The sequence below is a fragment of the Grampus griseus genome (genome assembly GCF_964374135.1).
Source record: "Grampus griseus genome assembly, chromosome: 21".
NCBI classification, from domain to species: Eukaryota; Metazoa; Chordata; class Mammalia; order Artiodactyla; family Delphinidae; genus Grampus; species Grampus griseus.
Window position 1 is genome coordinate 25,745,951 of NC_139015.1, and position 25,347 is coordinate 25,771,297.

At 48.2% G+C, this 25,347-nt stretch overlaps 1 protein-coding gene across 1 annotated transcript; it reads right to left on the reverse strand.

Moving 5' to 3' along the window:
• Positions 1-7,090: 7,090 nt before the first annotated feature.
• Positions 7,091-23,677, reverse strand: RNF122 (ring finger protein 122). Its single transcript, XM_082680380.1, has 6 exons — positions 23,240-23,677; positions 16,301-16,457; positions 10,783-10,828; positions 10,423-10,464; positions 8,457-8,539; positions 7,091-8,186 (listed from the first exon to the last, which is right to left on the reverse strand). The coding sequence occupies exons 1-6, from the start codon at positions 23,262-23,264 to the stop codon at positions 8,072-8,074; spliced, it is 468 nt and encodes a 155-aa protein (XP_082536506.1). The 5' UTR covers positions 23,265-23,677; the 3' UTR covers positions 7,091-8,071.
• Between the last annotated feature and the right edge of the window lie 1,670 nt (positions 23,678-25,347).

Here is a 25,347-nt window from a genome sequence, read left to right on the forward strand (position 1 = left end):
TCTCTCCTGTTACACCATAAGTGTCTTAGAAATAAGGACCATGTTGGTTTTTGTGTGTTGGCACAGGGAGCAGTGGCTGGCACATAGTAGGCACTCAATTAATATGCGCTGGCAGCTGAATAAATAGGAAATTTTTGAAATATATACTTTTCAACGTTTGACTCTAAGTACAATTATCCGTATCAGACTTCTCTACAAATGGCATGTTCAATAGGTATCGGCTATGCCCAGTGAAGTAAAGCAAATCCTTTTTATGCAGAATGAATGCAGCACCTGCAACATAGTATATACTCCATAAAGGATGCTGTATTCATTAGGATGACTAGGGGAAATACACAGGCTTTCTTATTTCTGATAGACCTATCATTTAGTCCCCTTATTTTTGGAGACTTTTTAGAAACAAAAAGAGCTTATATTTGAGAATGACTTTGAGCATTTATTATGCATTCTTTTTTTTGAATTTTATTTAATTTTTTTATACAGCAGGTTCTTATTAATTATCTATTTTATACATATTAGTGTATATATGTCAACCCCAATCTCCCAATTTATGCATTATTTTATGTACTCTTCCTGACCACACTCTGAGGCAGTTACTATGATCTCCATTTTACAGAGGAGAAAAGCGAGGCTTAAAGAGAGTAAGAAACAAAGCCAGGGCCTCCCAGCTAATGAGAGGCAGAGCTGGGTTTAAAACCCATTCTTTGGATTCCAATGCTGGCTTTGTTTATTCCACTATACAAATGAACCTCATAATGAGGAACAGAAGGGAGAGGACCCCTGATTTCCTAAAACACAGCCCCAGTTCATCACTGACTCTTACCAGTGAATCTTTTGTTTCTCAACTACTGAGCCCTTACCCCTTTTAGAATGAATAACTATGGACAAAAATTGTTCATTCAAAATGGCTCTTTCCTGATCCGTGCTAGCTACATGCATTGCTCTTTGTAAACCAGACTTTAAAGAAATTCCTTCTAATTTATTTTATTCTATAGGCACGGCTCACTTAAAAAAACAAAACAGATTTTATATGAAGATTTTCGTGTTTCAAAGTATATAAATGAAAAAGTGAGAGTCCTTAGATCTCATTTTTAAGACCTTTTTAGTCATTAAAAACTCAGAATTCCTTTTAAATAATGAAATCCACCTGGCACAGTTAAGGCAATTATTCAATTCAGTGTGCACCGTGGCCAGAACACACAAAGCCTGGAATGCATCGCCTGTTTCTCAATCTGAATGTATAAGTTTTTAATCTTACACACCTGTAATGAATTTGCTGGGGCACTGTCTTTGCTCTATCCTCAGCATACAATAGAGGAGTCTGCTTCTTTGCAGAATTAAATTGAGGCCATTGCACCCTAACCACAAGGAAATGCAGATTTCCCCCTCCTCAACGTCTTCCTTTCAAAAAGGTTGCTTCAAGTGGCGTTTAAAAGATAATTCTAGCTTGCTAAATTTAGGGTGTGGAAAGAGTCCAAAATGAGAATATTCCATGGATAATTGTGCAAAAAATGTTAATATGTGCAGTAAGAGGAGGATGTCTTACACTTTTGATGCACTTCTCTATCTCTCTCACCCTCTCTCTCTTTTTGCCTTGACACCCAACATATAATTTAGCAAGGTGAGACGTTACCTGAGGCAGTGAAGGATGCTTTTCCACCGCGACTGCATTTTCAGTATAAAATGATTTCATATCTGAGTTATTTCTCAAACCAGCCTGAGTCAGAGCCACTCATCAAAATTTATCCACAAGTTATCAGAAAATGCTTATCTTCTTCATATTCGAGGTAGATTTCCAGTTATACTCAGTAACAAGTTCACTTGTTAAAAAAAATAGTTAGCTGTACAATTTAAGTTACCTGTACAAGAAATGTACTGGTATCTGAAGCTTGCTTTGAAATGCATTGAAAAGTACCTGGATTAAGGCTAGATGGGTAGATAGGGGATAAAACAAATATTGCAAAACGTTCATTGTAGAATGCAGGTGTTCACTCTACAACTAACACTTCAATCTGACAAGGATAAAGGTGGGCAGTCCCCATGGATTCTGCTAAACATCCTACAAGGCAGCCCTACAAGAAAGAACCAGTCCCAAATGTCACGTGTTCTGATGTTGAAAAAGCCCTGAACTAGAAAATCTTAACATAGATTAATAGTAAGACTTTTAATTAGCCAGTAACTGGAGAGAACAGGCATGAATAAATGGAAAGCTAAGAATGAAAATAAAATGTTGTCGGTCTAGGATTTATATGGGATTCCCTGAAATCACTCTAGATGATTAAATTCATATCTACTAGCAAATAACATTTTGACTTGGAATTTTGTCACTGTGATTTGAGACTTTCTGTCTTTCGATCTGTAAACATATTTTCAATACTGTGAATAATATATCTGAATACATTCTTGGAAAAAAAAAATTAAAAAGGTGGCTGGTCCCAAGGTTAGTGGGAATCTGCACCTTAGCTCCTAGGCAGCACCCAGGAGATGGTGCCGGTGGAGGCAACTGTGTGGGACATGGACAAACTGGGCCCTTGACATCGCAGCAAGCTTCCCATACTGCAAACCGGGCACGAAACCAGTGATAGAGGCAGGGTCTCTGGGGACCAGCAAACAGACCTATCCATGGTTAAATAGTGTTTTCAGAAGGATGGAGGGAGAGGGTTGACCTGTGTAAGACTCTGACTCATGAATAATTTGGGGAGGAAGGCAAGCACTGCAGATGGGGAGAAAGCCTGTGACTCAGGGTCAAAGACAACCTAAAGAAAACAATACGTTTCTGGAACGTCTGAGTTTGTGATGTTGAAGGTCACCACTAAGGTCTTGCCCCTTGGTATTTATCCATCCACACTTAAAATACTCCAGCTTCTTTCTCATGGTACTTTTTATAGCTTCTGTTTTCTTGCAGACATAAAATCTGAGCAAAATAATCCCATAGAGATCTGCTCAATACTGAAGGCCGGGAGGATGACTCCCCGGCTGGGTATAGTAGTACTATTGCATTTTGGATTTGTTTGGGTTTTTTTCTGACTTATGCCCAACTTGACAGCCACTGTGCTTCCAGATCCATTTCTCCCACTGATGCAAACCTGGTTTTTCCTTCTTTGGGTTTTGGATTTTTTAGCCTCTCTCACGTTGATTGCATCGTGTCCTTAATGTATCAGCATCACCGTGGATTCTATTTCTGCCTTTGAGGATATCAGCCGCCTGCTTGAGACTTAATGAACATATATAATATGAAATATATAGAAACTCAGAGGTGGTCCCTGGGGTTGCTTACACAATCATTTGGGTATAAACCCTTTGGAACTGGTGTTTCTTTTGAACCATTCATGACAATGATGGCCTGTCAGGAGGACTCTGCAATGGCTTTGGGGCTCTCCGTCGTATCAGGGAATAGGCTGGGATGAAGCAAAAGAGGGTAAAGAGAGGAAGAGGGAGAAAAAAGGAATGAGAGAACAGAGAGGATGGATAAGAAAAATGTGCTGGGACTTCCCTGGTGGTCCAGTGGTTAGGACTCCACACTTTCACTGCTGAGAGCCCGGGGTTTGATCCCTGGTCGGGGAACTAAGATCCTGCAAGCCGAGAGGTGTGGCCAAAAAAAAAAAAGAAAAGAAAAAAGAGAAAGAAAAATGTGCTGAGTTGCAGCACCAATGGAGAGGTGATAGATTGTGATGAACAGTCAGAAGCCATCAAACACGTTTTCTTGGGCTTCCTGGTGCTGTTAGCTTCCCCTTTGTCTGCAGAGCACAGGCCCTAGTTTACAGCTGAGACTGTCACACGGAGACAGGATTCAGGGCCATGACAAAGCAAGAAGGTGACATCGGTGACGTCCTCCCTGTCCACAGAGTCTGCCAGTTTATCAGGGAAGGAGCTAAATGCCCATGATGCTTTTTAAACTCGGATCAGTAGGAATCCAATGCCGTTGTTGGCCTGGGGCATGGTAAACAGCTAGTCTCTTTTCCCATGAATGGCTTTGTTGTACAAGCTTGCATGACTGGTCATCAGTTTGTCCTTCTTGCCTCCAGTTTGGTCACATCTAGCCCTCTGGATCTGTGCGTATGGCTTTAACAGAAGATTCACCTGTGAGTGATAAGGTCAAGGGCACTCCAGATGTTATTCCGACGCCCAGGGAGACAGAAGAGGGTGGTAGAATGGAAGTCAGAGGATGGGTTAGACTTATGGGGAAAACATGGCACAACTGGGGAGGCATCAAAGGCCCTAGTGAGAAGGGGGAAAAGCCCCAGTGGGGATGGAAGAATTGATGGGAGAAAGGGGGCATGCGAGGGCACAATTCTTCAACATCAGTTGCCCCATTCTCTCCAAGTCAGTGATTTTCAAATTCTACTCTGAGTTCTCACCGCACTTTAATTAACCATTGTGTCAAGGGTAGAGCCACGTAAGATTTCTTTAAAAGAAGCAATCCACTGCAGAGTTAAAAAAAGTCTGTAATCCTGGACAATAGCAAGCACAAATCCTTTGCGTTACCCAGGTTCCCTGTCCTCCACGACTGCCTCAGCCCGGGAACTAAAAGCACCTGCTACTTTGAGTATCTTCGTAGCAAGTAATCTGCTGCCAGAGCTATGTGGGACGTGGAAGCCAATGATGCTTAGATCCGCACGATCGGAGTTTGTGCCTTGGTTCCGATGCTTCTGTCTGTGTAATTACGAGTAAGCCATTTATTTGCTTTCCAACGCTCTTTTCCTGATCCCAGACTCACAGGGATATACATAGAAAGGAAAGCAAAATGTATTTTGTGAAAGAACTTGGTAGGCAAGTGCTTATCTTTTGATTGATTCATGGTGTTTGCTTGCCATAGATAAGCTCATTGAAGTCGGAATCCTGGTCTGTATGATTATCGCCCAGCTTCTTTCCATTTTTTACCCTTTGAAACATGTCTAGAGTCAAATTTTTCAGTAATGGGAATAGTACTAAGCACAGTAGTTGCCCATCATGAATATTGTGTGCATGGATAAGATCATTGGCTTTGCTCCCAACTGATGTGCAGGTTTGAAAGAAACTTTAGGATTCTCACCCTGTCAAGTCCCAGGTTCCTTGCACTACACAGAACTCTAACCCCCAACCCTTCCGCACTCCCACTTCACATGAATTCTTTGCACTCTCTGGCACCCACGGCGGTTAATCCTTGTGTCTTTTTTTGCATGTCACTCTCTCAAGCTCCAGCTCTCGTAATGTTTCCTTGCAGGCACCCCTGCTGTCACTTCCACACCAGTTGAGCTAAGAGTCTCTCTACCATGAGTTCCTCACCCAAATTAGTGTGCCTATGCCCTTCCCCAAGGCAAGGGCTGTCCTGTCTTCCAGCACCTGGCACAGTGCCTGGCCCAGGCAGCAGATGCTCTAGAAACTCTGAACTGAGTAACAAGACCACATTTATGACTATAAAATTGGGACTTGTGACTATTTAACTTGTGATCAGCTATTGATCAAATTCCACCTGATCAGCCAAAAAATACCCAGTGTCCCTGTCTCTGTGTGCTGTAACACCATTCTACCAAGCTGTGTTGAAGCCTCAAAGGTAACACAAGGCATTCTTACCATCGTTTTGACGTCCAGACAGTGCTATTCAAATTTGCAACACAGACATTCTGGTGCTAACATTTTACTCAGAATACGCCAACACTGATGAGTTTTCCTTGAGATGAAGGGAAGCGGTGAGGGAGGAGCTGGAAAGGTTGAGGCCCACCTGGAAACCACCTGTTTCCCACCTCATTCCCGTGATGCATCCACCAGGAGGCTGCGGCAGGAGCTAGAGGGAGGGCTCTTTGTTTTGCCTGGGAAATGCATTGCATTCCCTGCACTGAAGCAAGCAGGCCCACCTGGAGAGGAGGAACTGGTGCTCTCAGTGAAGAGATCCAACCCTGCAGGGTTGGCAGCAACCGAGCAGGGGGTAGAGGCTCCGAGGAGCAGCTGTTACATCTCAGCGTGTGAAGAGGTGGCAAGAACAGGCGCACCGTGGGGCAAAGGACGCCACCAAGACAGGTAGCGACAACTTCACCAGGACTGTCAGATGCCCAAGTGGCATCTCGGGTCTGCCCTGCCATGAGCACCAACTGTGCCGACAGGCTCCATGGCTCAACTGCAGGGCTGGGAGGGCATCAGACCTAACCGGTAGGTCTGGCTTCTCTGGAAGCATAGGCATCTTTTGTATGTCTGTGACCCACCACTACATTACACTTCGCTCAAGACCTACCAGGAAGTGGAAGGTGCGTTCCTAAACAGCATAGTTGGGGAAACACACGAGTTTGTGTTCTGTTTTACTGCAACATTGATTTTTTTTTTTTCTGTTTAAGGCAAACAATAATGCCTTCTACTTCTGAGATATTGTCTCAAATGACTTTTTTAAAAAGAAAATAAAATCTTGTAAGTATGAGGAAAAAAAAAAAGAGATGCTGGACCATTGGCCCTGCCCTGTTCCACTGAGCGGGGGCCGACCACAGCCCAGCTGCTCCCTGCTTGTGATGGCTACGAAAATTGTTCCTGGCTCTCTCCGTCCATTTTGCAAACGCACGATCAACTCAGCACCCCTTTAAGACGTTGACAGAGCACAGCTGGAGGGCATGGGTGCCAAACCTGAGTGCAGCTGGGAGCATAAAAAGTTAACAATACTTCTAGATGTAGTACACAGGGTAGGATGAGTCAGTGATTGTCAGCTAGTGGGTGAGAAAAAAATGTCTAATCAGGGAAAGAAATCAAGCCTCCATGGTAGCAACGTGGACCTTTCCTGTGTTAAGAGCTCAGTGGCTTGAATTACAAGGAGAATTCTATGAATGACAAGTCTTGGTAGCTGGAATGCTGTGGTACCACACATCAGCTTTCTTTCAAAATATTCTAGAAACCATGTGAATGAGCCTGGCTCGGTCAGGTCTTCAAGCATATTGATGTGAGTCCTAACCTAGCTGAACAGGTAATAATGAATACGAATTCTTCTTGTCAAGGATCAGGAAACTTTGTGCACATGTATGTCTGCTCTGAGCATGGCAAAGTGAGAAGAGGCAGTTCAAGAACCTTGTTCCCTCTGTTGGCAGAAAAGGGCCAATGGACACAAGCCACAACCACAGGCAAAAGGTTAGATAAACTTGTTATTAAATTTAATTTGCTTTAAATACATACCTTTTTCCCACCCTCACCCACTTGGGGGAGGAACAGAAAACCCCTACCCCTTCCATTTGGGGGATTCCATGTATAAAGCCTGAGATGGTAAGGATGAAGTATAAAAATACTATTTACAAAGGGGAAGAGGGTGTCCACCGCGACCTTAATATCCAGACACCCCCATCCCCAGGCCCCCTTTTTGCTCCTTTAGAAAAAACCCCTGGGAATCCTTTTGGGTGTAGACCAAGCCCTTCCTCTGGGGCGGTGGATACTCAAACCCCAACACGGAATAGGAAGCTCTGAGATCAACCGAGGAACAGGGAACGGATAGCACCTCAGATCTCGGAGGGGCAGGGGGCTGCCCTCTACCCCTCTGTAGTCAGCAGGCCGGCCGGCCAGCCTTTGTTTCCATAGGTCCCATGTAAACATTGACTTTTCTTCTGCTCATCCCTGCTCTTCCCATTTCCTACAGAGCCTCCCTCGCTTCCACTGGAGGCACTTGGTTCCTCCATCTTTCCTTCCTTCCCATCTAACCTTCCTCTGGAAGGAGTGGGGAGGTCACAGGTGGGGCAGAGCCCATCTCATCCCTTCTTCTAGGTCAGGGCAGCTTGTCCTCCTCAGCAGAACCGTCAAGGGGGTGTGCTCTAAGTTCTTGGCCAAATAGGAATGGATTTCTTTTCCCAGAGCAGGGACAAGGCGGGCAGATAGTCCAGTACCAGGATACAGTGGTCCTGATGGGCAAGACCATCAGAACTGAGTAGCAGGGAAGCAGGCTTCAGGAAGCAGAGAGGTGGGCAAGTCTAGTCTCACCCTGAGGCCGGAAGACCAGCCCGGCACCCCCGCCCCTCCAGGTGAGCATGCCCATCACCACCCAACAGTCTTGTTGCACTGCGGCTTCGCGGAAGGACCAGGCACCCGTGAGGCTAGAGGTCTTCTCCAGGCCTTGGTATGAAGGCAGCGCTCACACCAGCTCATCCAATAGGATCCCGATGCTCTGGGTGGCCTCTGAGGGACCAGCAATGGGCTTGTTACACATGGGGCAGACACAGCGTACTTCCAGCCACTTCACCAGACACCTGCGGGCAAGAGACAACCTGTTTTTCCCTAAGAAGATACCAATCTGCTCCAGCTGTCTTTTCATGGAGCCCAGCTGCTTCTCAGGACAAGAACCTCTCTATCCTCAACCTGGTCTAACCCCTCTGGCTTGCTTGGTGTCCAGACAGGATGAAGGGCATCACCGGCAAAGGGGAGATGGGAGGGGTCGGGATTGGAGGCTCTGGAAGATGCTCCCTGCTTATTTCTTCCAAAGCCACCCCGGGACACACATATCCACTGTGGACACTTACTTGCGGTGAAAGGCGTGTTGGCATGAGAGCACGCCCAGCTCATCCTTCCCCTTGAAGTCTTCCAGACAGACTGCACAGGTCTGCTGTGGGGAGAAAGGGGCCACGTGATAAGAGATGGGGGAGAGCCTCACTCCTCCATCCTGAATACCCAGCACCTCATCCTCCAAGAGAGAACATCCACCCAAGAGAGAACCCACCCTGACAGGCGGTAGCCATGAACCACAGGGGACTGCTTTAGATTTAAGTCGACCCAAATAAGCTGAAATTCAACATTTAGTTCCTCAGTCACACTAGCCACATTTCAAGCGCTCAACAGCTGAGAAGTGGCAAGTGGTCCCCACACCGGATGGTCAGATAGAGAGCATTTTCTATCCTCAGATTTCCACTGGGCAGTGCTGTTATAGAGGAACCTTTTTTTTTAAAACTGAAGTATAGTTGAATTACAATGTTGTGTTAATTTCTGCCGTACAGCAAAGTGACTCAGTTATACATATTATGTTTTTTCATATTCTTTTCCATTATGGCCTATTATAGGATATTGAATATAATAGTTCCCTGTGCTATACAATAGGACCTTGTTGTTTATCCATTCTATATATCATAGCTTGCACCTGCTAATCCCAAGCTCCCAATCCGTCTCTCCGCTACCCCCCCTCCCCTTGGCAAGCACAGGTCTGTTCTTTGTCTGTGAATCTGTTTCTGTTTTGTAGATAGGTTTATTTGTGTCATATTTTAGATTCCACATATAAGTGATATCACATGGTGTTTCTCTCTTTCTGACTTACCTCATTTAGGAGGATAATCTCTAGGTCCACCCATGTTGCTGTAAAGAGCATTATTTCATTCTTTTTTATGGCTGAGTAGTTCTGATTTTTAAGCCTTTCTAGCCTAGGACCTTTGGTGAGGGGGCACTTATCAATAACTAAAGGAGGGGGGTCTGCTGTATGGTTTACATTCTTTTTTTTGTGATACGCGGGCCTCTCACTGTTGCGGCCTCTCCCGCTGCAGAGCACAGGCTCTGAACGCGCAGGCTCAGCGGCCATGGCTCAGGGGCCCAGCCGCTCCGCGGCATGTGGGATCTTCCCGGACCAGGGCACAAACCCGTGTCCCCTGCATCGGCAGGCGGACTCTCAACCACTGCACCACCAGGGAAGCCCCGGTTTACATTCTTTAAGTCCAGCCTTACATTCCAATATATTATAACCCCTTCAATCCCAGCTGAATTACTCTTCTGGAGGAGAGCTAAAGAAACATTGGAACTTGTGGACATCATGACAGTGGACCCCAAAAAGAGGGATGAAATGAGGCCATGTCCAGGCAGAGTCTTGTGTGTAGTGAGACCTGTGATCCTCCCCACTCATACAACCACACACACGCTCTCTGTAGGAGTGTCCGTGGTTATGGAAGGAAGTCTTGGGAAATGAGTTAGGTGACCCCAAAGGCATAGGTGGGAAAGGAAGAGGAAATGGTGTAGTCCTAAATGAGTCAGAGTTGAGGGGCCCCAGGGAGTGGGTGTGATGCGGGAGGGGAGGGGAATGGAGGGAAACAGGGAAGAACCTCAGGGCTGGACACACGCATCAGATCCAGTCACTACGACAGAGCACACACAAAGGTAACCTCTTTCAGACCAAGACCTGGGGTCTGAGCAGGGGAAAGTCACCGAAATCTGGCATGGAGTGGTCTTACCGTCTTCCCCATTAAGATTATGCCTAGTGGGCTTCCTGGGGCCGTCGGTCACACCATGTATCCAAACCCTTTTGTGATCCTTTTGTTTTATGCCTGAGCTGGTTCAGTTCCAGACATAACGGATTCTGCATATTGATCACCTCCTGGGATGAGTTTTATTTGGCCCAAGGAAATAGGAAGGCAGGGACTAAAAGGGTTCCTGAAAAGGTCAGGCTGAGATTGCTGGAGAAGGTTTGCCTTACCCGCCGGGCACTCCCGCGACCTGTCCCAATGCACTCACCCCATATAACTGTAACTTCTTGGCATCACCTTTAAGCACCACCTGGGGAAAAAAGTGGAGGCCTGGTATCAGACGCAACCAAACACAGGGGCCAGGTGGTATCCGCCGCCAAGGAAGGGAGGGAGTCTTTGGCCCCACACAGGAGTGCCCCCGTGACCCTCCCGTGAAGGAGGAGGGCTTTGGGCCCTGCCTGGGCCCAGCCAGACTTGAGGACGGGGAAAGGAGTTAGCCTCAGAGGGGGCCAGAGGTGAGGCCAAGGGGGAGGCCAGGCCAGCTTAAACCTGCTCTCTCCCCACACCCCCTCCCCAAGCAGGGCTAATAGTGGATGAGGTCTCGGGGCAACACGTAGACTTTATTTACCTCTTTATATCCGTATCGTTCGCTCTGTGCCTGGTTCCGGAGTTTGCTGAGGAAGCAAGAAAGAGGGGAGAGAAGAGATCATTATGTCTTTGCACAAACAGCCATTCAGAGCAGGAGAGGCCGGCTGGCTGCTTGGGGCGTCCTTCTGGGGGTGGGGAGGTGTGCTTCCCATAGACACATGGAGTATGCACGGGACCCTCTGCAGGTCACCAGAGTGGGTTACGGACTCAAGACTCTTACTCAGGTTCAACTGCCTCAAAACGCACTGCCGGCTTCCCCCAGATTGGGGGCGTCTCTGCAGAGCGCTCTAATCCTGAGTTGGCCAAAAAGTTCGTTCGGGTTTTTCCATATGACGCGATGGCAGACCCGAACGAACTTTTTGGCCAACCCATAGTTCATTCACCCTCCCTGCTGTCTCTGGTAGGTCACTTCCTTCAGGCTCCCCAAATATACAGGTCAACCATCTGCTCGCTGACTGTATGGAAGATTTTTTTTTTTTTTTTTTTGGCCGTGCCACGCAGCTTGCAGGATCTCAGTTCCCTGACCAGGGGCTGAACCCACGCCCTCGGCAGTGAAAGCACGGCGTCCTAATCACTGGACCACGAGGGAATTCCCAGAAGTTAGATATTCTTAAGAGGGACATTTGCACCAAGCCAGGGGAGCAGGATAAAGTCTGTTGAGCCTGGGGAATTTTCCACTCAGAGAACACAAGTATTCTGGAACCAGAGCACACGCCTGCCCCACTTCACAGCGCCAGGCCAACACAGGCAATTCCTTCTTTGTTTTCCTCTTTTTGTTTCAAGCTGGTGGCCCGCATACAACTGGACTCTCAATGGACAAAACACAATGGCCAGAACACGCCGTTACTAATGGCAGGAGCATAATTGTGATGGAGGATTTGCAAAGCCTGATGTCTGCACCAATTCCAAACAACTTCCAGAGGGAGAGACGTCCCTTTTTGCAGATGAGGAACACGGCGTCCAAAGAAGTTAAGCAACTTGCCCAAATGCCAGAGCTGGCTGGCAGTAGAGTCTGGATTTGAATCAAAGTCGATCTGATGACAGAGGCCGAGCTCTCCAACACACACTGTGGCCTGCTTCACCAATTAGGTGGCACATACCATGGTCCTGAGAATATGAGATGGTTTTGGGAAACGCCCTTTCATCAACAAGCCTCCGACTCTGAATGGCTTACTATGCAGATGGCTAGGACCATGATCACACATTGATCATAATTATTATTTTTTTTTTCTGTTTTATTTTCAGTGAGGGAAACCTTCTGAATTACGCAGGGAGCTCTATGTCCTCCTGTACTTGGGGCTTTCTCTCCCACGGCTCATTTCTACCAAAGAGCTGTGTTATGGGAAGGAAACCTGAGAAAACCACCAGGTTAGGTAGGATAGAGGTAGCAAACCACGGCCTCCTGAGAGCCAAATCCAGCTGACTGCTTGTTTCATAGGGCCTAGAAGCTAAGAACGGTACTTATTCTTAAATGGCCGAAAGCGGGAATCAAAAGAATATTTCATGCCATGTTAAAATTATATGAAACTCAAGTTCAATGCCTATAAAATTTTACTGGGGCAGAGCCACGTTATATTGGGTTGGCCCAAAAGTTCATTCGGGGGTTTCCACAACATCTTATGGAAAAACCTGAACGATCTCTTTTTGGCCAACCCAATAGCTTAGGTACCATCTGTGGCTGCTTCCACACAGCAGGGCTGGGTGGTTCAGACAGAGATCATATGACCCGCAAAACCTATAACATCTGGCCTTTTGCAGAAAAAGATTGCTGGCCTGAGTTAGAGGCAGGGAATCTCCACGAGCCTCAGTCGAAGGGAGCGAGGTCAGATGCCCCAAGAGCAACACCGAGATGCTGGAACCAGAGCGGAGGGGGGTGCAGAAGGTCTGGAAGAGCCGTAGCTGATGCACAGCCAGGGGACAGGTTAAGATCGGGCTGCCGCCACCTCCATGGCTCCTAACAGGAGGTCAGGGGACAGGTGGGGCAGGTGTTCCCCTGCCTTGGTCTGAGGGTGGCATCGGACAGTTTCTGGTCATTGGAGGGTTGGGCTAAGGGCCTAAACAGGGCTTGCACCGTTCCACCCTTCCCTTTTTTTTTTTTTTTTTTTTTGCACGGGCCTCTCACTGTTGTGGCCTCTCCCATTGCGGAGCACAGGCTCCAGACGCGCAGGCTCAGCGGCCATGGCTCACGGGCCCAGCTGCTCCACGGCACGTGGGATCCTCCCGGACCAGGGCACGAACCCACGTCCCCTGCATCGGCAGGCGGACTCTCAACCACTGTGCCACCAGGGAAGCCCCCACCCTTACCTTTGTACTACTTTCATATAAACACTGTGTCCCCACTTCCAAATGAGAGGGGCGGGGAAGGATGTACCCAAAGCTTAAATGATCAAGTGCGACCTGCCTGATATTGGGTTAATCTGGGGAAGAAAGAAAGTGATCTCATCGCCGGGTGCTCACAGCCGCCTTCTGAGGGAGACGCAGCTGCTCTGTTAGCAGGTATGTACAGAGTAAATAAGGAAGTGGTGAGGAGTTGCTTCCTGACTCAGAACGAGGGGTTGTCCATCCCTTAAGCCTCGCCCGCCTCGCCTGCAACATGGCTACACTTACAGAGTACGTGCAGGGCCTTTCTGCTTGCTGTGTCGTAGGGTGCCTGGGGTGCCCTCCTTCTCCACCCTCCGCCCTTCCATCTGCCGAGCTCCCTTTAATGGTCTCACCTGAGGATCCTCCAAAAGCCTGACTCTTAGAGCCTAAGACTATCTCTCGGAACAGTCAAGCGCTTCAGAGCCGCATTCTATATTCACTCTGCATGTAGATTTCCATGTCAGGAAGGTATAGATTGTGATGAAATGGGGCCAAAATGGTTGCAAGGGAAACAAAGCAAAAAGCGGAGATCCTGGGCCATCCCAGCAGGGGATCGAGTGCCAACAACTCTGGACAGGTGGCCTTCTCAGCTGTTGGGTGAGCAAAGCAACTAAAAATACCCTGAATTCAATGAGACCATTTCTAGCCGCTGCCAGTGGGCTCTCCCCAGCTTTTCCCCTTTTGCAACAAACAATGCAGCCAGGTCCCGAAAATAATGGTTCCTTTCCTGCCCAGTTGTACTTCACGGGCCCCTCCATCCTGTGTAGGGCAGAGATCAGCTCCTGCGGTCGGGGGATGGGAGGCAGGGAGACAGAGAGGGGGGGAGCAGAGGCTGGCCTCGGCCGATGAGCTCACCAGGTCAGGAGGGGGGTCACGGGCCTATTTTGGCTGAGGAGGAAACCGAGAAGCAGGGAGAGGAAGTGGCTTCTGTGCTTGTGTGTCTTTCTATATATAGACACTCCCAGGCTGCCACATGCCAGCAAGCCAGGGACAAACTGGCTTCGGGCAGACTGCAGGACAGAGGGCAGGGCGGCAAAGGGGCAGATTACTGCAGGAGGAACAGGTGGCGCCGAGCAGCCCCGCAGTGGGGAAAGCTTCTGGTATCATGTGGTTGCAGCTCTGTTCTTTAACTCCAGCCAAACAAAAAATAAATCAGCCATACCCGGAGCTCCCAGCCCGTCCTTCTGCAGGACCACAATCTCTAGCTGCAAGGCGGTGGCCATGGATGCCACAGCTGTTCCCATTCAAGGAAGAGGAATCCGAGAAGACCAACATCTAGAATCTGAAAGACTCTCCCTAACGGTCATCAGACTAGCTCACCTCTCCATCTTCCTGGATATAGGACCGTCGGCAGATCTGTTACTGTCTGAGCATATGCATTTCCTCATTTATGAAGCAGAAGCAGGCTGATACCGAAACTGGAGGCAAGTTCTGAGAACTAAGTAAGCTAAATGTTTTACAAAATGCTGACCATGATGCCTGGCACACAGAAGGTACCTAGTAGAGAGTAGCTAAAACCCTAAGATCACACCTATCAGTGGCAGCATTGGGAAATGAAGCCCGGTCACCCACAAACTGGCTCAGAGTAATTTTGTAGATTTTCTTCTCTTGACCACATTTGCAGCCTGGCATGGGTGTGCCTGTGTGTGTGTGTGTGTGTGTGCGCCTGTGTGTGTGTGTGTGTGTGTGTGCGCGCGTGCATGCAGGGGCCAAACAGAATTGGTTTTACAGCCTCCTGCCAGCGTCACACAAAAATCTTTGCTATGTCTCCATCTTCCGTCTCCGGGGAGTTGTATAAATTGCTTCATATGGGGAGAGCGCAGTGGTTGGTGGTCAGGAAGACGAAAGAGTTTGCAGAAGAAAACTCAGGCTTGAGGAAAGGGGAGGGGTGGTGAGATATGGGAAATCTACCCTCACTTACTAATTAGATGCAAATTTTAGACTCTACCTCTTCTGCAAAGACTTGTAAGTGGAAAATTCCAGTCCCGGGGACTTTTTAAAGTCCTGAGAAAGAAGGAGCCCAAGGTATGGACGGGGAGCACAAGAGAGCAGGGAGCACAAAAGAGCAGGGCCCACGCGCACCTCCCCTTCTTAAGAGGGAGCTCCTCCAGCCCTAGGAATCCGGACAAGTATCTACTTTCCCCCAGCCTCCTGCCAGGTGAAGCACTCAAACCCACTGGGACATCTCAGTGGGGAACAGGAACTCCTTTTTCCTTCATCTTAATTTAATCTTCTTAGGTGATTTGATCAGACACCAGCCTAGACCCCAGCTGACATCCGTCTACCCAGGCGTTGGGTGATCACGTGTTTGTGTGTGGGGGGTTGTGTGGCTTGGTTATCACAATGGCTCTCAGGACCATTAGCACATTCTAATGGTCAGGGGTGTCCAGTGTTCCCCAAAGCACAAGACAGTCCCATACAATGAGGAATTGTTAATACCAACAGGGCACCCTAGTCAGAAACACTACCGTATTTTCCACTCTGAATACCAGGCATGCCCCACATTTTTTTTTTCTTTTTTTTTCCCTGCCCCACATTTTTGATAGAAAACAGCCACGAGTTCCCTTGTCTGCAAGTGAAGAAAACAGTTCCTGGAGCTTGGCTAGCACGGCCACGCTCAAGAAGGGATGGTTTTTGGTTTTTTCTCTCTCAAACATAAGAGCTTACGAGGCAGAACAAATAAGCAGCTCTGCAGACTCCAGCTTGCTAATATTAGCATCTGGAGGGATGACAGCAGGACTTCCCAGGAGGGCAGAGGATCATGACATTGGTGTAATGATGCCTCCCGTCCCTGGCCATCCAGAGAGTGTGAATGGGCGGAGACAGCCAGCTAGGGACCACTGATGATATTACCTGGACGGTCATTCTAGGCAACCTGAGAATAACTGGCCAAAGGGTGGGAACGCAGCCCGACCCATGCTGACCTTATCGGCTCTCCGACAACTTGACAGGCTGACGTAAATAGAAACACCAGGCCTCAGGGGCCCAGCCAAGGGCAGGACCAAGGCCTGTCCTCAAAGCAGCGGCCCCGGCTGGAGGCTGGTGACTCTGCGACTGGAGCCTCACTCAGCTCACCCGACCCACGGCCGCCGCCTCCTAGACTCCCCCAAGCCCAGGTCAGCCAGCAAGCCGCCCACCTGATGAAATAGCAGCAGAAGATGAGGCTGAGCATGAAGACGAAGATGCCTGTGCCGAAGATGACCATGTAGATGTTGAGGGGAAGGTCCTGGAAACTGATGGGTGGCATCGAGCAGGACTTGTTGGTGCTCACCAGTCCCAGGCCGCAGAAACACCCTGCAAAGAACAGGGAGGGAAAGTATTACGACAGTGGGAAATTTACCACTGGGGCCACTCTGTGAGCAAGGATGCAGGGAGAAACGGCAAACCTCTGACTCGGGGGCTTACTTTTTTTTTTAATTGGAGTATAGCTGATTTACAACGTTGTGTTAGTTGCTGGTGTACAGCAAAGTGATTCAGTTAGACATATATATATATACTTTTTCATATTCTTTTCTGTGATGGTTTATTACAGAATATTGAATATAGTTCCCTGTGCTATACAGTAGGTGCTTGTTGTTTATCTATTTTATATACAGTAGTTTGTATCTGTTAATCCCAAACTCCTAATTTACCCTTCCCTGATTCCCTCTCCCCTTTGGTAACCATAAGTTTGTTTTCTATGTCTGTGAGTCTGTTTCTGTTTTGTAAATAAGTTCACTTGTATCATATTTTAGATTCCACATACAGGTGATATCATAGGATATTTGTCTTTCTCTGACTTACTTCATTTAGTATGATCATCTCTAGGTCCATCCATGTTGCCGCAAATAGTGTTATTTCATTCTTTTTTATGGCTGAGTGATATCCATTATGTATATATACCACATCTTGATATCCATTCATCTGTGGATGGACACTTGGGTTGCTTCCATGCCTTGACTATTGTAAGCACTGCTGCTATGAACATTAGGGTGCATGTATCTTTTCGAATTAGAGTTTTCTCCAGATATATGTCCAGGAGTGGGATTGCTGGATCATATAGCTATTTTTAGTTTTTTAAGGAACCTCCATACTGTTTTCCGTAGTGGCTGCACCAATTTACATTCCAGGGGCTAATATCTGTACCCTAGTTCCAACACTTACTAGCTACATGATCTTGGGTAAATTATTTAACCAATCTACGAAATGGGATCATACACACAGTACTTAAACCAGCATCCCCATCTAGGGGATCAAGGATTCAGGCAATGGGCGGAAAATGGAAAACTCATTTCCATCAGGGAGAAGCCTATACAGTGCAGTAGGAAAATGAAGAGCCTTAGGTGAGGAAAGGTACACTTGGGCTCCAATCCCACCTCTCCCTAGCTATGTGACCTTTAGGAAATTAAATTAACCTCGCTAAGCTCCACTTTGTCACAGGAAAACAAGCAATGTGCAGAGAGTACCGAAAACGATGGTGTAAGAAATGCGCTTTGTAAATTGCAAAGTGCAGTTGCAAAGGTCATTTGTCATTATTAAGCTACGGGCTCCAGAAGCCAAACTGCACCAGGGCCAGAATAGAAATTGCTCACTCTGAGGCTGGGCCAGCATTCCAGAAGGGCGCGGGGGGTGAGGGCAGGGAGCTACAGCTAACTTTCACTGGCCACCTTCCCCCTTTCTACTCAAAGCCTTGCCATGCAGTCCCCTAATGGCAGTGGCATCCCCAGAGCTCATCAGAAATGCAGACTCTCGGGCCCACCCCCACTGAAATGACTCAGAATCTATTACAGTTTAACAAGGTCCCTTCAGCTTGGGAAGCACTGGTGGCCACTGGATGCTTCCCTTTCTCACATGACTCAGGGCTAAATCCTGATTGGTCCAAAGGTGGTAATCACCTTGCCCTTGCCAGGGGTTTGGTTTTGGGGTAGGTATGTGACAGAGTTCTGGCTGAAGAAACAAAGAGCAGATCTGTTGGAAAAGACAAGATTTTCTTTTTTTTTTTGGCGGGGGGGGGGGCGGGGTGGGGTGGGTCACATCTCCCCAAAACAGCTGGAAGGGTGGCAGCCAAGTTATAGCTGGAAAGAGAGAAGTTCAATATCAAGCTGGTGGCAGAGAGGACAAGGAAAGAAGAAAGATGTTGTCGGTTGAGTTGCTGGATTAAGCAATCCTAGAGCCACTATCTTGGGACTACTGGTTCTGAGAATTAGTAAATTTTCTATCATGTTTATAAAGAAAAATAAAAGATAGGATTTAACCACAAGCCAGTTGAGTGTTTTTTCCTGTTTGCAGGCAAAAACTATCAATGATCTGAAAGGTAAGCCTCAAACTCTTGGATTTCAGAAAGTGCTGGGACAAGAAGCCTAGACTTTACCATACACCTGCTATCACCCAAGCACATTCTCAAGCTATAACTTAACCTTCGTAATAAGGCCACTGTGAAATGTTACTCCCCACCCCGCCATGGGGAAAAAAGACTCAATCATCATTAAACAATGTGTGTACAGTCAAACAGCTAAGAAAGCCTGGCTTCAAAGCCCTCTGGGGAATCCCCTGGTGGTTCAGTGGTTAGGACTCCATGCTTTCACTGCCGAGGGCACGGGTTCAGTACCTGGTCAAGGAATTGAGATCCTGCGAGGTGTGCGGGGGTGGGTGAACCTCTAGACTCAAGCCCTCAATGTGGGTTTTAAGTACTTTCCTGACGTCGTGGTTAGGAGACAGATCACCATTAATACACTTTGGAATCCTACACCGTAATTAGCGAAGCAACCCCAACTCAGCAGAAAAGACTGGCTTGAAAGACTGGAGTCATCTTTGACCTCATACATCTCAGCCCTCTTCATCCCCGAGATCAATCTAGTGATCGATATAATGAACCTCCCCCTCCAAACCTCTTTCAGATTGGGTGCCAACTGTACTGCCAAGTCTCTATTCCAGACAGACTTTGGAGCCCAATTCTACTCCAAGTGCCTATTAATTGATGTCTAGTCCCTCCTCTAATTTAGCCCACATGTCTGACATTTCCTTCCACTTGGTTTCTAGCATGTATTTCCCAAACTCATGACTGGCTTCAAGTCCTCCTAAACACGTGTGCGTTGGGTCCCCTCTTTACCTCCCCGACTCAGTATCCTCCAGCATCACCCCAGGTGGGCCAGCCTCCTCTCTAATTCTTGCCCATCTCTATCTTCACACCTGCCTCCACACCTTCGTTCACGAAGCTTTCTCTGCCTGAAACTCCCTCTTCTTCCCCAAAGTCCCCCAAACCCGGTCTTTGTGATATTCCAGGGACTCCCCACCCCGAAATCTATAGTGCCCACAGCCTGTATCACGTGTTCCAGCTCTGGCACACTCCGTAACCATCTTATGTTGCCCCACTGTTCCTAGAATCAACTTCATTTAACTCGAACAGGCATTAAGCAGTGATTACATGACAAGTACCACAACAGACACTGAAGATAAAAAAGCAAAGAAGAAAGACAAGATGATTTTATCATCTAGGGAAGAAGACAGACACAAAGGTTTTCATCATACAAAGTGAGGCCCGTGGTAGAGGTGTGATTATACACAATCCTGAGATCAGAGATGAGGGATTCTAACAAGCCTGAGTGCTGCTAGGTCTGAGGACAGCAAAGTGCACTTCTGTACATTCTCCAGTGCCTACCCTCGTGCTTGGCGTGTTTTCAATAACTGGTTAACAGATAAATAACTCCTGATTTTTCTCAAGACGATCTGGTCATCTTGGCAAAAGCTCCCACTTCAAAGTAAGAGACTGAAGTTTGGGAGAATTGCCCAGAAACTGCCCTCAGCTAACAGATGACCAGTCAACCAACAAGTACTGCTGCTGGCTTGATCTATACACCGACCTAGGCACTGTGGGGAGACAAAAAGTAAAAGTAGTTCTTATCCTGAAAAGACTTTTTGGTTAAAGATGGAAAAAAATTAATGAGCTACTAAACTGTGTTCAGCCTTTGCTTCTGAGCCTCCAGCTTGGGTTAGAAAGTTTTCACCACTCCTTCACCCTCCACTTAAATATTTGATCTCTGTGGGCCAAAAGAGATCAATTTTCCATGAAGACATCATGGTGGACTGGCCAGGGAGGGACAGTTTTCTGTCTACTCTGGAAAGGGGCCTTTCGGCTTCTCTTCCATGGAACTCTGTCCTCAATGCCAAGAGGCCTTCTTCCCCACCAGGCACATCTCCCTAACCCTGTCTCATCAGTTGTTGATGCCGTAAGAGGGTCTAACCTTTGCTCTCCACGAGCTGGATCCCGGCATCTTTAGGGTCCCAAAGAACTTCACTGGGTTCCCTGTTCTGGGAACTTGCACAGCAAGGGCCACAGCGAATGCAGAGGGTTTACATGTATTCACTCTGGAGGCACTATGGCCTCAGCACTTTATCAGTTTATCTTGACCATGTTATCTTGCTGAGAGAAGCTTCCCCTGGGGCTCCAGGATTGAGTCAGTGAGTTTGGGACTTTCTGTGATAAAGAAGTATGGGGAAGGGCTTCCCTGGTGGCACAGTGGTTGAGAGTCCGCCTGCCGATGCAGGGGACACGGGTTCGTGCCCTGGTCTGGGAAGATCCCACATGCCGTGGAGCAGCTGGGCCCGTGAGCCATGGCCGCTGAGCCTGCGCGTCTGGAGCCTGTGCTCCACAATGGGAGAGGCCACGACAGTGAGAGGCCCACGTACCGCAAAAAAAAAAAAAAAAAAGAAGTATGGGGGAGAAGAGCTTCATAGCTGAGAAGAGATGGTCCATTTGCTTGCATTCTGAATAAAAAGAAGTGAGAAAAGTATACCTTGGGCTAAAACCTGACAGTGGAGTAGTTTTTCCTCTAAACTTATAAGGACAGAATACCAACCCCAGGAAAGAGGAGCTTTAGATATTTTTCACAAAAGTGTGCGGAGAAGGATTGCTTCTTCACTGGAGTCAGAAAAGTCATCTCTCTGTCACTTTAAGAAGTGACAAGAGGGACTTCCCTGGTGGCGTAGTGGTTAAGAATCCACCTGCCAGTGCAGGGGACACGGGTTTGAGCCCTGCTCCTGGAAGATCCCACATGTCGCAGAGCAACTAAGCCCGTGCGCCACAACTACTGAGCCTGCGCTCTAGAGCCTGTGAGCCACAACTACTGAGCCTGCACTGTAGAGCCCGCGAGCTTAGAGCCCGTGCTCTGCAACAAGAGAAGCCATCGCAATGAGAAGCCATCGCAATGAGAAGCCCGGGCACCATAACTAGAGAAAGCCTGCACGCAGCAACGAAGAACCAATGCAGCCAAAAATAAATTTTAAAAATTTTTAAAAATTTAAAAAAAAACAAAGAAATGACAAGAACAGGGAACTATATTCAGTATCCTGTGATAAACCGTAATGGCAAAGAATATAAAAAAAATGTCTATATGTGTAATAACTGAGTCACTTTGCTGTACAGCAGAGGTGGACACAACATTGTAAATCAGCTACACTTCAGTAAACAAAAAAAATTGAAAAAAAAGAAGTGAAAAGAAACACAACACTGTAAATCAACTATACTTCAATAAAAATCAAATAAATTTAAAAAAAAAGAAGTGAAAAGATAAAGCAGCAAGTCCTCTGCTGGTCTAAACCCTCACAGGAAAGGGGGCTGCCCAGAAGAAAGGCTAGTGTTAGTGACGGCCACCTTGGTTCTTCTCCTGAAGTCTGTTCCATTGTTTCCCCCGACCTATGAAAGCCTTGACATCAGAATGTTTCGTATCTGAGCAGCGGGCCGGGAGCTGGAGTGACGTCAAGAGACGGGCTGGCCAAGAAAGACCAGTGGATCTGGGAAACGCTTCTCCTTCCCAGCCAACAGGAATCTTTCCCAGATGCTGGGATGCACCGTCCTTCCTCACCCCACCCCCTCGTCCCCACTCAGGCAATGCTGCCTATCACACACACAGCTGGGTTCATTTTCAGGAAATTAGATCCTACCAGCAAGAGGAAGAGGGGGATGGGGGCCCCCTTATACACATGCTGCCCAAACCCTGCCTTAAAACAAAAGCCTCTTGAAATAATTAATGCAAGATCTGGCAAGAGTCTGCTCTCAATAATGGATTCCCACCCCCCTAACTAGCCAGCCTACCCTACTGAGAGATAAAGCCAGCTGCTTGGGTCCCCCCGGTCCCCTTCCCCCTTTCACCAGAAGTGCCTCCGCCGCGCTCCCCCGTTTCACCAGAAACTCTCCAAGCTTTAGAACAACGCAGTCAAGATCCTAGGGCCACTGGAGGGTATTAGGAGCCGAAGTTTTGAACTGACCCGCCCAGAAGGGTCAGGTAGCCTGGAAGAGGAACCAGACCCAAGCCCAACCTCTATGCATCACCTGAACCGCTAAAAGCCTCAGGTGGGATGAATTTAGCATCACCCAGGCCGGGGTGGGAGGGGTGGTCGGGTCTGGAGGCGCGGCCACCGCCGAGGCACAGGAGCTAGTCTGGCCTTGAGGCCCGTGAGCACAGCTGTCCAGGCAAGCCCTGCTCTCAAGGGTAGCCGGGCGCCGAAAACTCTGCAAGGCTTTATCAATCCAATAAAGCCACGCTCATTAGTCCGGCGTCTTCCACCGTCACAAAGCCCCCTCCGCCGCCGGTGCGAAGCCAACAAAGGCGCAGAGGAAGCCGCCCCGGCGCGCCACCCCGCACGCCGCACTGTATACATATTTAAAATAGCCTGAAAAGTTTCAGGCCAGGAACTTGAGCTCCCTCTAGGAGATCCGAGCCCGAGCGCGGATTTAATTCTCCGACAACCACAACAAAGAACAGAGTTTGAGCGCACAAAGCCAAGGGAAGGGGGTAGGAGTGCGAAGCCGCCACACAAAGGCCGGGAACCCCTCGGCTCCCACGCCCCCCCCCCGCCCGCCCGCCCGCCGCCCGCTCAAGAGATCCTTCCCAGCCCTGGAGTTAAACCTGAATATTTTTCCCCCCAAATTCCGCGGTGTGCAGAGCAGAGTCGGGCGCCAGGACGCCTCCCCGCCGGTCCCGTTTCAGGAAAAACTTGGCTCAAGAGGGAGAACGAGCCCTCGGATCTGAAGCCTGGCGCCCCGCTCTCCGCGTCTCCGGCCGGCTCCGCGTCCCTCGCCTTCCCGGCCCGGGACTCACCGTTACACCACTGGAATGGGTGCATCAATGAACTCTCGGCTGGCTTCCTCAGGCGAACGAACGCAGGCGGCGGGTCTGGCACGCGGGGTGGGCGCGCCGGCTGGCGGGGTCGCAGGAGGGGCGGATGAGGTGCGCGGTAGCCGCCTTCCTCTGCAAGTCGAACTCCCTCCGCAGCGGGGGGCTTCGGCGAGGTGGGTTTTAGAGCAACAAAGAGGAAAGAAGAGAAAACAAACAGAAGGGCCCCCGGATCAAAGCACCGCGGAGGAAAAGCAGGAAGGGCTCCGGGGCTGGTGGGGGGCGGGGAGCTGCGGGGCGCCGCAGGGCCGGGTGGAGGCGCCCGGTGGGCAGAGGAGGGAAAAGCCTTAGCCCGAGGCGCGATCCAGTTGCCTGGGCGCAGTAGGTAGAAGCCAGGGACTTCGAAACTGACACGGTGCGCGCACGCCCCCCTCCCTTATACTCCCCAGCCCCCTGCCCCGGGAAACTCCGCCCCCTTGCCGTCACCCGCCCTCTGGCCAATGGGAGCCTTCCTCTGGTCCCCGGGCATTATTTGCAGGTCTGCCCGGATCGGAGGGTGGGGAGCATCTTTGCTCCTCGGGCGCCTCCCCACTTCAGCTTCCCAGTCCTTGGGATACTTGAGAGAGAAGCGCGCGGCGCGGTGGGATGGCCGGAGCAGCCGGGGCCAACCTCCCCCGCTAGGAAAGCGGAGGAAACGGAACAATTAGTGCCACATTGTTTTCTGCCTCCAGATCTGTTACTGTTTAGCATTTCTATAGCTCTTTGAGAAGCCAGCTCCGGGGAGTGGTTACATTTCTGCCCAGAGGGCAAGAACTTGGTCCTAGGTGACGGCTCGCACGTTCCTTTGCTCGCTTCCAAGCGAACTTCGCAGCAGCAAGGTTGGACCAAGAGATTATCATGCTAAGTAAAGTAAGTCAGATAGAGAAAGACAAATATCGTATGATAAACCTTATATGTGGAATCTATAAAAAATGATACAAATGAACTTATTTACAAAACAGAAATAGACTCACAGACAAAACAAAGTTATGGTTGGTTACCAAAGGGGAGAGGGAGGGATAAATTAAAAGTTTGGAATTAACAGATACACACTACTATAGATAAAATAGATGAACAACAAGGACCTACTGTACAGCACAGGGAACTATATTCAACATCTTGTCATAACCTATAATGGAAAAGAATCTGAAAAAGAATATCTGAATCACTTTGCTGTACACCTGAAAGTAACAACATTGTAAATCAACTATACTTCAATAAAATAAATAAGTAAATAAATTAATAATAAAATAAATAGCTGAATAGAATTCCATTGTATGACTATAACAAAACTTTGTTCACCAGTTGTTGGATATTTGAGTTATTTCCAGTTTGGGGCTATTAAAAATAAAGGTTTTCAGAACAAAACAAACAAAGAAAAAAGAGGGAACTGAAGCCAGGATTTGAAGCAGATGAATTAGGAAGGTGAGATCTGGAAAGTGCTCTAGCTGTCTTCTTATTTTTGGAGAGCCGTCACCCCACCACCCACCCCCAGTTTTATAAACAAGGAACTAAGGCCTGAAGCTTAAGCTTAAGGTAGACATATCAGGGCTCTAAGCTCCTGAGCAGCAGAATCAAACCCAGACATCCACATTGGCAATACCATAAGGGCAGCATCTTCAGCATCTAGCACCACACGGGTGTTGAAGAAATAGTAGTTGGAAGAAAGGCTGAATCTCTTAACTTCCTGTCCAATGTGATGATTTCTTTTACCTGACATTGCATTGTTTCTGTCTCTCTTTCCCTTTCTTCCTGCCTTTCTTTCTTTATCTCCCTTCCTCCCTCCTTTCTCTTCCTTCCTTCCTTCCTTTCTTTCTTTCTTTCTCCCTCCCTTCCTTCCTTCCTTTTCTTTCTTTCTTTCTCTCTCCTTTTTCTATCTTCCTTTCCTTCTCCCTCCCTCCCTCTGTCCCTTCATTTGTCTCTTCCTCTGCCTCCTTTTTCCTTACTTTGTCTTTCTGTCTGTAATTTTTTCAGAACATATTCACTGAGAGCCTACTTTATGCCAAGAACTGTTTCACTGGAGACCCATCAATGTCCTCAAGCCTGCTCTCCTG